Source organism: Stegostoma tigrinum, chromosome 1 (genome assembly GCF_030684315.1).
Source record: "Stegostoma tigrinum isolate sSteTig4 chromosome 1, sSteTig4.hap1, whole genome shotgun sequence".
Taxonomy (NCBI): domain Eukaryota; kingdom Metazoa; phylum Chordata; class Chondrichthyes; order Orectolobiformes; family Stegostomatidae; genus Stegostoma; species Stegostoma tigrinum.
Window position 1 is genome coordinate 132593421 of NC_081354.1, and position 15788 is coordinate 132609208.

The following is a 15788-nucleotide window of genomic DNA, read 5'->3' on the forward strand; positions in this document are numbered from 1 at the left end:
GTGGCGGAAGTGAATGACCAGATATAGCGTCATGACTGCCGGCACATGCATCGAACTGTAGAAGCTGTTCCTCCAGTGCAGACAGCTGATTACAAAGGAGTGAATGCACCATTTCTACAGAACACAAATCACCCATCAGACCCAGAGATCCATAGCAATGCAAAACGAGAAGTAGAATAATCATGTCGATCCATCAAAACAAGAGCTGACACAGGAATGTCACATTCTGCAATGGGGAGAGGGTGGCTGAAGTGCCGGGAGAGAGAGGCTATCACCATCAGCAGTCTCTCTCCTCCAGCACTTGACACTATGGCATAAATGATCCCTCCACACTTCACGTCAGCTCTAATGAAGAGTTATCTAGTCTCAAAAGGTTAGCTTGCTCGCTCTCCATGGATGCTACCCGACCCACTGTGATTTCTAGCATTTTTTGTTTTCAGTCCAAATCCTAACAACTTTGAATAAACAGGTTTTTCCTCATCTCACTCCTAACTCTCTTGCTGACCATCTTGAAATGGTGACCTCTTGTTACTGAAATACTAACTAGAGGAAACAGAATAATATTTTCTTCTACCCTGTCAAAACTGATTATAATTTTTGAACAACTCAGTAAGGTCACCCCTTAATCTCTTTGCCCCAAGGACAATAACCCCAATTTCTCTAATCTTTCCTACTTCTGGTATCATTCCAATAAGTGTCCTTTGCACTCTCTCCAGACCTTTAACATACGTCCTTAAATCAGATGCCCAGAACTGAACACCGTATTCCAAACATGATCTGACCAATGATTTGTAGAGGTGGAGCATCACTTCCTTGCTTTTATACTCTATGTCTCTGTTTATAAATCCAAGGATCCCATAAGCCTTCTTAACAACTGCTTCAACTTAACTGGCCACCTTCAGAGAATTATCCATACAAACCCCAAGCTCCCTCTGCTGCTGTACTCTACTGGAAGTTCTAGCATTGAGCCTGTATTAGCTCTCTTTGTTTCTTCTACCATAGTGTACTACCTCACATTTCTTCATATTGAGATCCATGTGCCTGGTGTCTGCCTTCTGTTTACTATCTTATAACCAACTTTTAATCCATGTTGCCGAAGACCTATAAAACCCAATAAAAACCAAAAGAACTGCAGATACTGTAAATCAGGAACAAAAACAAAGTTGCTGGAAAAGCTCAGCAGGTCTGACAGCATCTTTGGAGGAGAAAACAGAGTTAATGTTTTGGGTCTGGTGACCAATCCTCAGAACTGATGGTGGCTGGGAAAATGTCAGTTTATATGCAGGAAATAGGGAGGTGGGTGGAGTAGGGAATAAACAATAGGATAGAGCCGAATGAGAGAGAAAGACAGTTGGACAGACAAAGGAGTTGCTAACGATCAGGCTGGGAGGGTGAATAGTTGTTAATGGAGACTGCTAGTGACTAACAAAAGGGAGTGTGCAGTGGCAAACTGTGGTAACAAGGCTTGGTGTGTGGGGTGGGGGGTTGGGGCATGGGAGAGTTTAGGCCCTAAAATTATTGAACTCAATATTGAGTCCAGAGGGCTGTAGGGTCCCCAAGCGGAAAATGAGATGCTGTTCCTCCAGCTTGTGCTGGGCTTCACTGGAACACTGCAGCAAGCCGGAGACAGAGATGTTGGCCAGGGAGCAAAGCGGTGCAGTGAAGTGGCAGGCAACAGGTAGTTGAGGGGCTTTTTTGCAAGCAGAACGTAGATGGTTATCATCTAATCTACTGCATTCACTGCTCACAATGTGGTCTCCACTACATTGGAGAAATGAAGCATTGACTTGGCAAACGCTTCGCAGAACATCTACGTTCTGCTCGCAAAAAAGACCCTCAACTACCTGTTGCCTGTAACTTGAATGCAACACCTTGCTCCCTGGCCAACATCTCTGTCTCCGGCTTGCTACAGTGTTCCAGTGAAGCTCAATGCAAGCTGTAGGAACAACACCTCATTTTCTGCTTGGGGACCCTACAGCCCTCTGGATTCAATATTGAGTTCAATAATTTTAGGGCCTAAGCTCTCCCATGTCCCAGCCCCCCACCCCAGACACCAGGCCCTGTTACCACATAGCCTGCCATTACACACCCTCTGTTGTTAGTCACTACAGTCCCCATTAACAACTATTCACCCCCCCAGCCTTTGTCTGTCCAACTGTCTTTCTCTCTCTCGGGGCTCCATCCTATTGTTTACTCCTGGCCCCACCCACCTCCCTATTTTCTGCATATAAACTGACATTTTCCCAACCACCATCAGTTCTGAGGGAGGGTCACCGGACCCGAAACGTTAACTCTGTTTTCTCCTCCACAGATACTGCCAGACCTGCTGAGTTTTTCCAGCAAACTATAAAACTCAAGACATTGCTAATCTGATAACCAACCTGCCATATGGTGCTCTATCAAATGCTTTCTGAAAGTCCAAATACACAGTACTAGCCTCATCCACTCATTGCGCCACCTCATCAAATAACTCAAACTTGTCAGACAAGACCTACCCTTGACAAAGCCATGTTGACTGTTAAGAATGAATTTATTTTTCTCAAAGTGCATATTTACCTTATCCTCTATTATGGCCTCCATCTGTTTTCCCACTACTGCATCAAACTGACAGTCTGTGGTCTTCTGGATTATCCTTTGATCCTTTCTTAAACAACTGGCAGGTGCAATTAGTTCAACTGAGACATATAAAATAATCAGAGGGTTAGATAGGGTGGATAGGTGCCTTTTTCCGAGGATGGTGACGGCGAGCATGAGGGGGCATAGCTTTAAATTGAGGGGTGAAAGATATAGGACAGATGTCAGAGGTAGTTTCTTTACTCAGAGAGTAGTAAGGGAATGGAACGCTTTGCCTGCATATGGACGTACATGGAATAGTGTAGGTTAGATGGGCTTCAGATTGGTATGACAGGTCAGCACAACATTGAGGGCCGAAGGGCCTGTACTGTGCTGTAATGTTCTATGTTCTAATTTGGGAACATGGTTGCTGTCAACTGGTGGGACCTAAGTGTCTGCTTCCAGGCTGTATGACTCTATAGCTGTGTAACAACAGCAATCCTCCAGTCCCCACAACTAATTCTGTGCTCAGCGGGGCTGGGAAATTTTCTGTAAACTGTTCTTCAATTTGCTCCTCTAATTCTCTTAGTAATCTAGGATGCACAAGCCTGGGGGCTTCTCATTGTTACATTGGTTTCCGTACTAGTTTTGCTTTGAGTTAGCTAAGTAAATTGTATAGGATACACAAAAAGCCCTCTTTTTGCATTTTAATTGTTAAATCAGTACTTACAACATGAAGTCTTGTTCCCAACAAGGCTGATCTCCACGCACTGCTATTGTGGTACTTTTTACATTCTGTACTTTCAGTGTCACGTAAGTGTTAAATTTATCTGTCAAGGAAGAAGAAAAGGCCTTTTAAAACTTCTGCTCCACCAATCCTTTGAGCTTAGGCATCCAGCAGTTAATGAAAGTTTAAACAACTATCATGAATATAGCAGCTTTAAGACAGTAAAAGCAAACCATTTCGACTATACAAATGGCAGTGTGTTTAAAATGAAGACCTGATTGAACTGAAGCTTAAGTTGTTTCCTACAGGGCGAATGCCTTGTAGTCAAAGCTTTATAACTACAGTAAACTAGGTGGAACAATCATAAATGATGATTGCATATCAACCAAATATCCCCTGTAGATACTAAAAAAGCAGCAGCAACATGTACGTTTTTATTTACCCAAATTACAACAACACACTACTATTCTCCTGTCTCAAAAGTTTGTTATTTCCATCAGTCTTCATGCATGCATTGGACACAGTCCTTAAATCAGGCTGGTCTTTGTGATACATTTGCATATTGTTATCATTGGATCATCATTTGGATACATTTCATCAGGGTGTGATATTCCTGTGTCAGCTGTTGCTGTTTTGTGAGACAGACATGATTATTCTATTTCTTATTTTGCATTGATATGGATCTCTGAGTCTGGTAGTTAATTTGTGATCTGTGGAAATGGCGCATTCACTTCTTCCTAATCAGTGGCCTGCACTTGAGGAACAGCTTCTGCAGTTGGACGCATGTGCCAGCAGTTATGATGCTATATCACTGAAAACGCTCCTTGCAGGTCCCATGTTGGGCTGGCTTTCATTGAGTTGAATGTTTACACACACACACACACACACACACACACACACACACACAATGATGCGGCACATAAGGGGGCCATTCTGCCTATCTTGAAAGTAATTGGGTTGCTTGGCAAGTAGAGCACATCTCATGCCTTCTTCAGACTTGACTCAATGCTGTGATGGTTTGTGTGAATGCACTTCAGTAGCTCTTCTCTCCTCTCCTGTATTCTGGATAATGAATTTACTGACTTGGAAATCATGCCATCTTGGGCTGTCAGTTAATCCGTTTAGACCCAATATGAACTTGATTCTTTGATGCTCTTTGGCCATTCTTTCATTATGACTCCTTGCACCTCTTCGGGGATTTGCAGCTTGTTGGATAGTTTACTTGATTTGAGCAAAGCCCTTGTTTGTTGTATGAAGGCTCTGCTCGATTAAAGACTTGAAGAGTATGCTAAGCTGTTGCTTCATGCCGAAATCAGAAGATTTTACTCTCTTTTGGAGCACTGTCCATTCTCACCATCAAGAGGCTGCTCTTGACAGCATGTTTGCAATTTCACTCCACTTCCCTTACTTGTATGTCCTATCCAGATGACATATCTGTAACCAGTGTAACATCCTCTGCAAACATCTCGGCCAGATGGTTGCATCTTGAAGAAAATGCTTTGAAATGACTTGTGATTAGACTCTATTGTCTCTTCCAAGTCGAAACTGATGAAAATGTTCACAAACAAAGACAACTAGCCCATGCATAATGTCATTACGTTTGTGCCAGCACTTTGGTTGCAAATAAAGCTGGTTGACCTTTGTTTATTAGGGTTGGTCCGAGTCTTGTTTTGCCAGCATCGCACCACAGGGTGGCTTCATCATTTATATGGTCACATTTCACTGTTCCCATTGCTGCCACCAGTTGCTAGGTTTTAGTGAATGACACACTTGTTCAGTGCCCCAATGCCACAGCACATCCTTGGCCAAGAAATTGCATAATGGTTGACAAACAGTTTATGAATGCAGCAAATTGCTGCAGTGGTTTTACATCTGCTAGTCACTGCTATAGCTCTCACCTTTCTGGGATACAGAAGACCTCTTATTGTTAGTACATGACCTATACACTTAGCTTCAGACATCTAAACTGGCAATCTTTTCTTGTTCAACATTGGGTTCACCTGACAAGCTCTGTCAAATGATTGCAGTAAATTTTGATTTTGGCTTTGTCCATTGTGTTGTCAAATCTACAAACTAAATGATTATTCACTAGAACTTGATCTCCAGGAAAATCATTAACCATTTCGTATTGTTTGTGTTGATATTCTTCTGGAGCAGTGGAAATCCAAAGATCTGTATGTTCTGAGGTACATCAAGCATGTTGTTAGAAAGTTGCTGCTTTCACCAAACTTCACTTGCCAATAACCATCCTTCGCATCGAGGACAGAGAAGATTTTTACATCTCCAGGTTGGAACAAACTTTCTCTGATAGTTGTGAGAATTTAGGGGGTCTCGAAGACTTTGAGATTCATGTCAAAGCATATGGTCAGCTTTCCAGATTGTTTCATGAATATCCTGCTGCTGAACTATTCTGTTGGAGTTGTCACTTCTATAATGACTCCATCCTTTTCTAACTCTTCTATTTGGTATTATGATGTCAGCTGATGTATTAGCAGACAAGTCGGAACCCAAAAAGAAAAAACTGTCTTTGCTCAGTAAGGTTCACAGCATCAGGGAGGAGAGCTCACATTCAGAGTGAGACACAGCCCAAGTGAGTACAAAGTTTGGGGAACTTAGTGGCAACATGGGAATTCAGTGGAGAGAAACAAGCAGCTTTTTGCTTGTTTTTTAGGATCATAGCCTGTTGGGTTTCTTTTGTTTTTAAGCAGGATATTTGAAGATCAGAATCAGGGGCCCAACACAAGAGTGACATCACAGGTAAACTGTAAATTCACTGGTGATAGTTAAAATTTTACGATTAAAGGCTACTTTCAGATTGAGGGTAATATAGGAAGTACCTGCAGGCTACAAATCAAAAGAACAATACAATTTTAAAAATAATTATATTGAGATGCTGAGACAGGCAATGTGTTGTAACCGCTTGATTTGGGAGTTGTTGGACCCCACTGTGGTTCATAGTGACTACAACTGGAACAAGCAGGTTACTTCAGGAAATGCGGCTCAATCTGGATGAGCTGGAGTCTGAGCTTCAAATGCTGCAACACATCAGGCAGGGGGAAGAGTTACGTGGATGGTGTGCTTCAGGGGGCAGTCACACCTCTTAGATTAACTACCTCAAATTCAATTAGTGGTCAGGGATAGGAGGATGTGACTATAAGACAGGCAGGTAAAGGGTTACAGGAGGTAGTGTTAAAGGGTCCTCAGTTCCTGAACTTATCTAACAAGTTTAAAATTCTTGCTCCCTGTGTCGATGAGAGTGGTGGCTATAGGAAATATGAGAAAACTGACCATAAGCGCATGATGTAGGAAGCCATTCAAAAGGGAGAAGAAAAGACACTTCTACTTATAATTGAGGATAGTATACTCAGGGGAAAAGACACTTCTGTGGCCAGGATCGAGAATCCTGAAAGTTGTGTTGCCTGCCTCGTACCCACTTTCAGAATGTCTCATCTGGCTGCAAAAGAATTTGGAGTAGAAAAGAAAAGATCCAGTTGTCACGGTCCACGTTAGTACCAACAATAGATAGAAGGTCACCCTTCAACTTCCAACCCTCCAGGGGAAAAAAAGCCTCAGCCTATTCAACCACTCCCTATAACTCAAACTCTCCTGTCCAGGCAATATCCTTGCAAATTTTATCTGCAGCCGCTCAAGTTTAAAAACATCCTTCATGGAGGACTGAGGGTGTGGTACTTAAATGCACGCAGTTTACGTTACAAGGAAAATGAGCTTGAAATTGACAGGCATGATGTTGAGTGAATCAGAGAGACATGGCTGCAAGGGGATCAGTACTGGGAACTAAGTATCTAAAGACACACATCCTAACATGACGCCAAACAGATGAGCAGAGAAAAATTGGGTTGCCTTGTTACTAAGAATTGAAATTAAAATCCGTGGCATGATACAGAGCCAGAAGTCATAGAATCTATTTGGGGGGGGCGTTGCAGAACCAAACTGTAAAAGACCATGATGGGAGTATGTATAGTACTCCCAGCAGTCGTCAGGATGTGGAGGAAAACATAAATCAGGAGATAGAAAAGGCATGCAAGAAAGGCATTATTACAATAATTATAAGGGATTTCAATAATCGGGCAGCACAGTGGCTCAGTAGTTAGCACTGCTGCTTCGTAGCGCCAGGGACCCAGGTTCAATTCCACCCTCAGGCGACTGTCTGTGTGGAGTTTGCACATTCTCCCTCTGTCTGCGTGGGTTTCCTCTGTGGGCTCCGGTTACCTCCCACAGTCCAAAGATGTGCAGGTTAGGTGGATTGGCCATGCTAAATTGCCCGTAGTGTTCAGGGATGTGTAGCTCAGGTGGGTTATAAGAGGATAGGTCTGGGTGGGTTGCTTGGAGGGTCAGTGTGGGCTTGTTGGGCCGCAGGGCCTGTATGTACACTGTAGAGGTTCTATGTTCTAAATATGCAGGTGCACTAGGATATCTGGTTGATAATGGATCTTAATAAAAGGAATTCATGGGGGTTTTGGAGCAGTTTGTGATACAGACCACTATGGAACAGGCAATTTTGGATTTGGTGAAGTGTAATGAGGCAGGCTTGATTAAGGAGCTTAAGATGAAAGAACCCTTCAGGAGCAGTGATCATAACACATAAGAATTCATCTTGCGGTTTGAGAGGAGAAGCTAGAATCAGATGAATGCTGGAATCAGCATTAGAATGAGTAAAGGCAACAACTAAGACACAAGGGAAGAGCTGGCCACAGTTGATTTTAAGGGGACATAGAAGGAAAGATAATGGAGCTGCAATGGCAGGAATTTTTGGGGATAATTTTGGGAGGCACAGCAGAAATTTGTCCCGAGGAAGAAGAAACATATTAAGCAGAGGATGAGGCAACCATAGCTGACAAGGGAAGTCAGGGACAACATAAAAGCAAAAGAAAAAACAGACAATATGCTGGAGATTAGTGGGAAGCCAAAGGACTTGGAAGCCTTTAAAAACTATTACAGGTTAGCTAAAAAAAGCTATGGTCGGGGGCGGGAGGGGATGCAGTGGAGATTAATTACAACAATCAGCTAGCTGGTAATAAGATTGCAAGAGTTTTTATCTAGAAGGTAATGGAGAGGCAAGAGTGGATGTTGGCTCATTGGAAAATGAGGCGAAAGAAGTAGCAAATCGGAAATAAAGAAATGGCAGAAGAACTGAACAGGTATTTTGTATCAGTTTTCACAGTGGAAGACACCAGCAGCACTCCAAAACTTCAAGACAGTCAGGGGACACAGCTGAGTGTAGTGGGCATCTCTAAGGAGGTGCTGGGGAAGCTAAAAAGTGTGAAGGTAGATTAAGCACCCAGACCGGGTAGACTACACCCAAGAGTTCTGAAGGATTGAGAAGATTGTAAAGGCATTGGTGGCAATCTGTCAGAAATCACTAGAGTCAGGGAGCGTCCTAGAGGACTGGAAAGCAGCACAAGTAGCACCCCATTTAAGAAGGGAGGCAGTCAGTAGACAGGAAACCATATACGGGAAGCCTGATCTCGGTTATAGAGAACATAGAACATTACAGCAAAGTACAGGCCCTTCGGCCCTCGATGTTGTGCCGACCTGTCATACCGATCTCAAGCCCATCTAACCGACACTATTCCATCTACGTCCATATGCTTGTCCAATGATGACTTAAATGTACCTAAAGTTGGCAAATCTACTACCGTTGCAGGCAAAGCGTTCCATTCCCTTACTACTCTCTGAGTAAAGAAACTACCTCTGACATCTGTCCTATATCTTTCACCCCTCAATTTAAAGCTATGCCCCCTCATGCTCGCCGTCACCATCCTCGGAAAAAGGCTCTCCCTATCCACCCTATCTAACCCTCTGATTATTTTATATGTTTCAATTAAGTCACCTCTCAACCTTCTTCTCTCTAATGAAAACAGCCTCAAGTCCCTCAGCCTTTCCTCGTCAGACCTTCCCTCCATACCAGGCAACATCCTAGTAAATCTCCTCTGCACCCTTTCCAAAGCTTCCACATCCTTCTTATAATGCAGTGACCAGAACTGTATGCAATACTCCAAGTACGGCCGCACCAGAGTTTTGTACAGCTTCACCATAACCTCTTTGTTCCGGAACTCGATCCCTCTGTTAATAAAAGCTAAAACACTGTATGCCTTCTTAACAGCCCTGTCAACCTGGGTGGCAACTTTCAAGGATCTGTGTACATGGACACCGAGATCTCTCTGCTCATCTACACTACTAAGAATCTTACCATTAGCCCTGTACTTTGCCTTCTGGTTACTCCTACCAAAGTGCATCACCTCACACTTGTCTGCATTAGACTCCATTTGCCAACTCTCAGCCGCACAAATGCCAGGCAATGACAACTTCCAATAAGATTCAACATAATCCACTACCCCTAGATATTCAATGGTATTGCCATCACTGAATGCCCCACAATCAACATCCAGTGGGTTACCGTTGACCAGAAACTCAACTGGACGCACCGTACAAATGCAATGCCTACAAGTGCATGTCACAGCCTAGGAATGTTGTAGTGAATAGTTCATCTCCTGACTCCCAAAAGTGTGTCCATCATCTACAAGACATAAGTTGTGAGTTTGATGGCATACACTCCACTTATCTGGATGGGTGCAGCTCCAAAAATATTCAAGAAGCTTGTCACAATCCAGAACAAAACAACCTTCTTGATTAGCTTCCACTCCCTCGATCACGGATGCTCAATAGCAGCAGTGTGTACTGACTACAAGATGCATTGTAGAAATGCACTGAAGAACCTTAGACAGCACCTTCAAAATCCACAATCACTTCTATGCGGCAAGGCCAGCACATACATGGGAATGCCACCACCTGCAGGTTTTCCTCCAAGACAGTCACCATCCTGACTTGGAAATATATTGCCATCTTTTCACTGTTGCTGGAGGGCAGAGTCTAACGGCAACCATGAATCAATTGTCAAAAAACCCATCTGGTTCAAGCATGCCGGGGTGTATAAAATCAATGGGGGGTACAGATACGATGAATTTATATAATCTTTTTACCAGGGATGGGGAATTGAAAACTAGAAGGCATAGGTTTAAGGTGAGAGGGGATATGTTTAAGAAGAGCCTGAGGGACAACTTCTTCACAGAGAGGGGTGTGTATATGGAATGGGTTGCCAGAGAAAGTGTTTGAGGCAGGTACAATAGCATCACTTAAAAATCATTTGGAAAGGTAAATGGATGCGAAGGTTTTAGCGGGATATGGACCAAATGTGCGCAATTCGAACTAGCTGAGTAGGCACCATGATCAGCATGGATAAGTTTGGGCTAAAGGGCCTGTTTCCATGCTGCATTATTCTATGATTCTATGGCCCTATGCCCTTTAGGGAAGGAAACTCCCATCCTTACTTTGTCTGGGCTTACATGTGACTCCAGACCCACAGCAATATGATTGACTCTTAACCGCCCTCTGGGCAACTAGGGATGGACAATAAATGTTGGCTGAGCCAGTGACACTCTCATCCTGTTAATGAATAAAGGATAATCCAGGTATTCCCCTCCCAAAGGCACCGTGGGTCAACCTACAGGACATGAACCACAGCTATTCAAGACAGTGTACCATCACCTTCTTGACAGGAACTCCAGATGGGCAATAAATGCACACCAGCCAGTGACATTTACATCCCATGAGGGGATTTTAAAAAAACTGGAGTGTGCCTTTGTTTGTAAAACAGTTTGTAAAATTCCTATCACATGTTTTTGTTCTGCTTTTGAGAAGGATTTCAGATGTAATATATTTTGGAAGCTTCTCTGAACATGAAACAATTTGTACTTGTTCTGGTATGCTCAACAATTCTGCATCAATTACATAATTCTGAAAGTGTTCATGCTAGAATTACCCCTTTTGCCTCAAAACCCCAGTAAATTGAACAGGAATTGGGAGGGGAAAAGTTGCTGTCACCTACTCTTAAGTGGTGTTTTCAATGTGATCTTCTTATTCATTTTTAATAGCAGCTCACTGCTCTGAAGATGTTTCTTTTTATTACAGCACTGGACATTTAGATGAGTGCCTCTTCTGACACTGCTGTTTAAGTACATAGAGTAATGTGTTCAACTACAAGGACTTTATTGAACTAAAGCACAAGGTGTCTGCCTGTAGGCAGTGTACTTCGTGGTCAATATCACATGACTAACAGATTAGGATAGATATTTGTACATAAATGCATTACAATCCATGCAAGCATTATCAGATAAAAAGTTGATATTGAGTCGCATGAAAAGATTTCTACAAATAGGTTTTAAACCACTTTACCAATGTTGGTGAAGTTTACTGAATATTAAACTGATGAGAAAGTGACTCTAAGTATTTCATTATTATAAATAAAATATATTCACTAATTGACAATTAATAAAGAGCTCAGTTCAGGTGGGGTGTTGCAGATGCAGCTTCTGTGTTCTGGATGCCAGTTCATCCTGGGCAAACATGTTGACAGTAAGTGAATGTACTGCAGGAATGACAGCTCAGAATCAGTGGACTGGTGGCCAAGAAACAGCTGGGAGGATGGGACTTACTGGTGGCTTTATTCTGGAATTTATCACATCCCTTTGAATAGAGTCATCGGATTTGGCCAGTGCTCAGGGACAGGAGGGTCTGACTGCAACTGAAGCAGTCTGGAGACCCAAAGTGAAGGCTTCTCATTCATTGCAAATACCTAACAGAGCTGATGGTTATTCTAGCATGCTCGGATGTGAATTGGGGGCTGCAGGTTAAAAGAATTAACACCATGGTAAAGGAAGTCATTCAAGTAGAGGATTAAAATGGGGTGGAGACATAGCAAGGGATAATATAGTGTGTCAGATTGAGACAGCAACAAACAGCATGGGTCCAAATGGCAGTGTTACCCATCAGCTTCCAGAGTTTGGGATAACTACTTTGGGCTGCAGAAGGATTTGCACTGGGAAAGAACAGATCCACTGGTCATGGTCTGCACTGATACCAATGAAATTGATAGAACTGTTGCATCTCATGGGGGTAGCATGCTATAAATTAAACTTCATTTTTCCTGGAATCAGAAAAGTTAAAGATCTTGAAAAATGTCAGCAGAATTCCCTTTTTATTAACCTTACTTTCAAACCCAGGTTGGCAGTAAGCATGGATCACATTTCTGTTCTTAACAAGAAGCATTATGTATTGCAAATAAATAGATTATAGACAGAGATAAACAATTATCAACTGTCGAAATACAACTCTATTCATTAAAACTTGAACCACCTTATGAGCTTCCCTTAAACACATAAAAAGGTGGCTGCTGTGGGAAAAACTGGAAGGCAGTTCAGTGGCCCTTTTCAAGACCGTTTACTGAGATGATTTTTTTGCTGATCAGGATGCTGCTTCTCAGACTTTCTTCACCAGATTCGTTCACTTGTTTGCACAAGACACAGATTAACTGGTTCATATTTATAAAGGTTGCAGATTTATTAATTAAAAGTAAAAGCATACAACAAATGACAGTCACCTTCAGCCTTTAGACCCTTTTTACTTTTGAGGCAAGACAGCTCCTTCCCTCTCAAGGTCTGATGGCATCTGCCTGTGTTGTTCACACCCCTAGTGGCTTAAGAGCCAATCACATAGTTGTTGGCAGACAGAAGTCTTCTATTACCATAAGAACATATGAACAATGAACAAGAGTAGACTAATAGGCCCTTCAGCTCTACCATTCAATTAGATCATGTCTGGATCTGATTTTATGCTCAACTCTACATGCCTGCATTTCTCGATAATCTTTCATTTTCTTGTTTTTTTTAAATTCGTTTAAGGGGTAGGGGTGTCACTGATAGGGATAGGCAATAAAACTTAGCCCTAACTGCCCAGAGGGCAGCTAAGAGTCAACACATTGCTGTGGGTGTGGAGTCACACGTGGGCAACACCAGTAATGATGGCAGTTTGCTTCCCTAAAGGACACGAAGAGGCCTGGTTGGCAAATTTGCAGATGACACCAGAGTTGGTAGCATAGTGGACAGTGAAGAAGGTTATCTAAGAGTACAAAGGGATCTTGGTCAGCTGGGCAAGTGGGCCGAGGAACAGCGGACAGAGTTTAATTTAGATAAATGCGAGGTGTTACATTTTAGTAAGACAAACCAGGGCAGGACTACACAGTTATTGGTGGACCCAATGGATGTTATCAAATCGAGAGATCCAGAGGTACAGATACATAGTTTGTTGCATGCGACATTGCAGGTGGTCAAGGTAGTGAAAGTGCTGTTTGGCATCCTTGCCTCATCAGTCAGAACACTGAGTACAGGACTTGGGACATCACTTTATGGCTGCACAAAATATTGATAAGGCCACACTCCCAGTATTGCATACAATTCTAGTTGCCCCATTCCAGAAAGGATGTTATTAAACTGGAAAGGTTACAAGAAAAATTCACAGGATGTTACCAAAACTGGGGGGTTTGAGATATAATGAGAGGCTGGATAAGCTGGGACATTTTTCCCATGACCACAGCAGATTGTGGGTGATTTTACCAACTTGTATAAGGTCATGAGGTTTGGGAACACTCAGCATGGGTTCACGATCATGTTTAACTAATTTGGTGGAATTCTTTGAGGACACTGGGATTCTGTAAATCATAGATCATAGAGAAGTACCTCTCGTAAACAGGTTGACTCTCTCAGAAACTGTCGAGACAGAGGACACTGCCAATCCGAGAGGTAGACAGGTCTGAGTCAAAAATTGGCGTAGAGGCAGAGCTGAGGAGTCAGACATTTAAGTGAGAGGGACTGACAGGGGTTTCTGCAGCAACAGGCAGGATTTGAGGATGGTGTGTTGCCTTCATGGTGCCAGGATCCACAGAGTGCAGGGAATCCTCAAGGGTGAAGGTGACGAGCCAGAGGTGATGGTGCATGTCGGAACAAATGACATCAGGAAGAAGAGGAGGGGCATTCTAGAGCGGGACTTCAGAAAACTCAGAAGAAGGCTGAAAAGCAGGGCTTCCAGTGTGGTTATCTCTGGTTTGCTTCCAGTTCCTCTGGCGGGCAAGGGCAGGAACAGGGAGATAGTGGACTTGAACGTGTGGCTGAGGAACTGGTGGCGGAAGCAAGGATTTAAATTCTTGGATCACTGGGGTATGTTTTGGGGTAACGATAAATTGTATAAGTGGGACGGGTTGCACCTTAATAGGTGGGGGTCCAGCACTCTGGCAGGCAGGTTTGCCACTGCAACACAGGTGTGTTTAAACTAAGTAGTTGCGGGGAGGGGAAAAACTGGAAATTTAAGAATGAAGTTAAAGGAAAAGTGAGAATAAGAGAAGTTAAGAAAGACAACAGAATCAACGGAGCAGAAAACTCAAGAAGGGGTCATACACTAAGGCCAAGTGAAATAGGGATTGATAGGGTGAGGGGAGTAACAAATTAAAAATATTATATAAGAATGCACGAAGCATAAGAAATAAGGTGGATGAGCTTGAGGATCAGTTGGAAATTGGCAAGTACGATGTTGTGGGGATAACTGAGACATGGCTTCACGGGGACAGGGCCTGGGAAATGAATATTCAAGCCCACACGTGCTATCGAAAAGACAGACTCCGAGATGGATTGTTAGAACAGCTTGGACTGGAACCTACCAGGGAGGAAGCAATTCTGGATCTGGTGCTGTGCAACGAACCGGATTTGATCAGGGACCTCGAAATAAAGGAGCCATTAGGAGGTAGTGACCATTATATGATAAGTTTTAATCTGCAGTTTGAGAGGGAGAAGGGAGAAGGGAGAATCGGAAGTGTCAGTATTGCAGTTGAATAAAGGGAACTATGGAGCTATGAGGGAGGAGCTGGCCAAAGTTCAATGGTTCAATGGTTCAATACCCTAGCAGGGATAGCAGTGGAACAACAATGACAGGTATTTCTGGATATAATGCAGAAGGTGCAGGATCAGCTCATACCAAAGAGGAAGAAAGATGCTAAGGGGAGGCGGGAACGGCCATGGCTGATGAGGAATGTTAAGGACTGTAAAAAGGTAGAAGAGAAGAAGTATAACATAGCAAAGGTGAGTGGGAGGTCGGAGGACTGGGAAGCTTTTAAAGAGCAACAGTAGGTAACTAAAAAGGCAAAACGCCAAAAAAAAAGAGCTATGAAGGAAAACTGGCCAAAAATATAAAGGAGGATAGTAAAAGCTTTTTTTAGGTATGTGAAAAGGAAAAAAAATGGTTAAGACTAAAATTGGGCCCTTGAAGTCAGAAATGGGTGAATTTATTATGGGGAACAAGGAAATGGCAGAAGAGTTGAATAGGTACTTTGGATCGGTCTTCACTAGGGAAGACAAAAGCTATCTCCCAGATGTAATAGTGGCTGAAGGACCTAGGGTAATGGATGATCTGAAGGGAATTTATATTAGGCAGGAAATGGTGTTGGATAGTCTGTTCGGTCTGAAGTCTGCTAAGTCCCCGGGACCTGATGGTCTGCATCCCAGGGTACTTAAGGAGATGGCTCAAGAAATCGTGGACGCATTGGTGTTTCTTTTCCAAGGTTCTATAGATTCAGGATCAGTTCCTGCGGATTGGAGGGTGGCAA

At 43.0% G+C, this 15788-nt stretch overlaps 1 protein-coding gene across 13 annotated transcripts in view; it reads right to left on the bottom strand.

Annotated features, from left to right (window-relative positions):
* LOC125453124 (protein unc-13 homolog B) overlaps positions 1-15788 on the bottom strand; it is a 495854-nt gene that overhangs the window by 363328 nt on the left and 116738 nt on the right. For all 13 annotated transcript variants that reach the window (XM_059648673.1, XM_059648694.1, XM_059648669.1 and 10 more), the window contains exon 3: positions 3284-3383. In XM_059648673.1, the coding sequence (XP_059504656.1) occupies positions 3284-3383 (100 nt within the window). The remainder of the gene's footprint in view (positions 1-3283; positions 3384-15788) is intronic.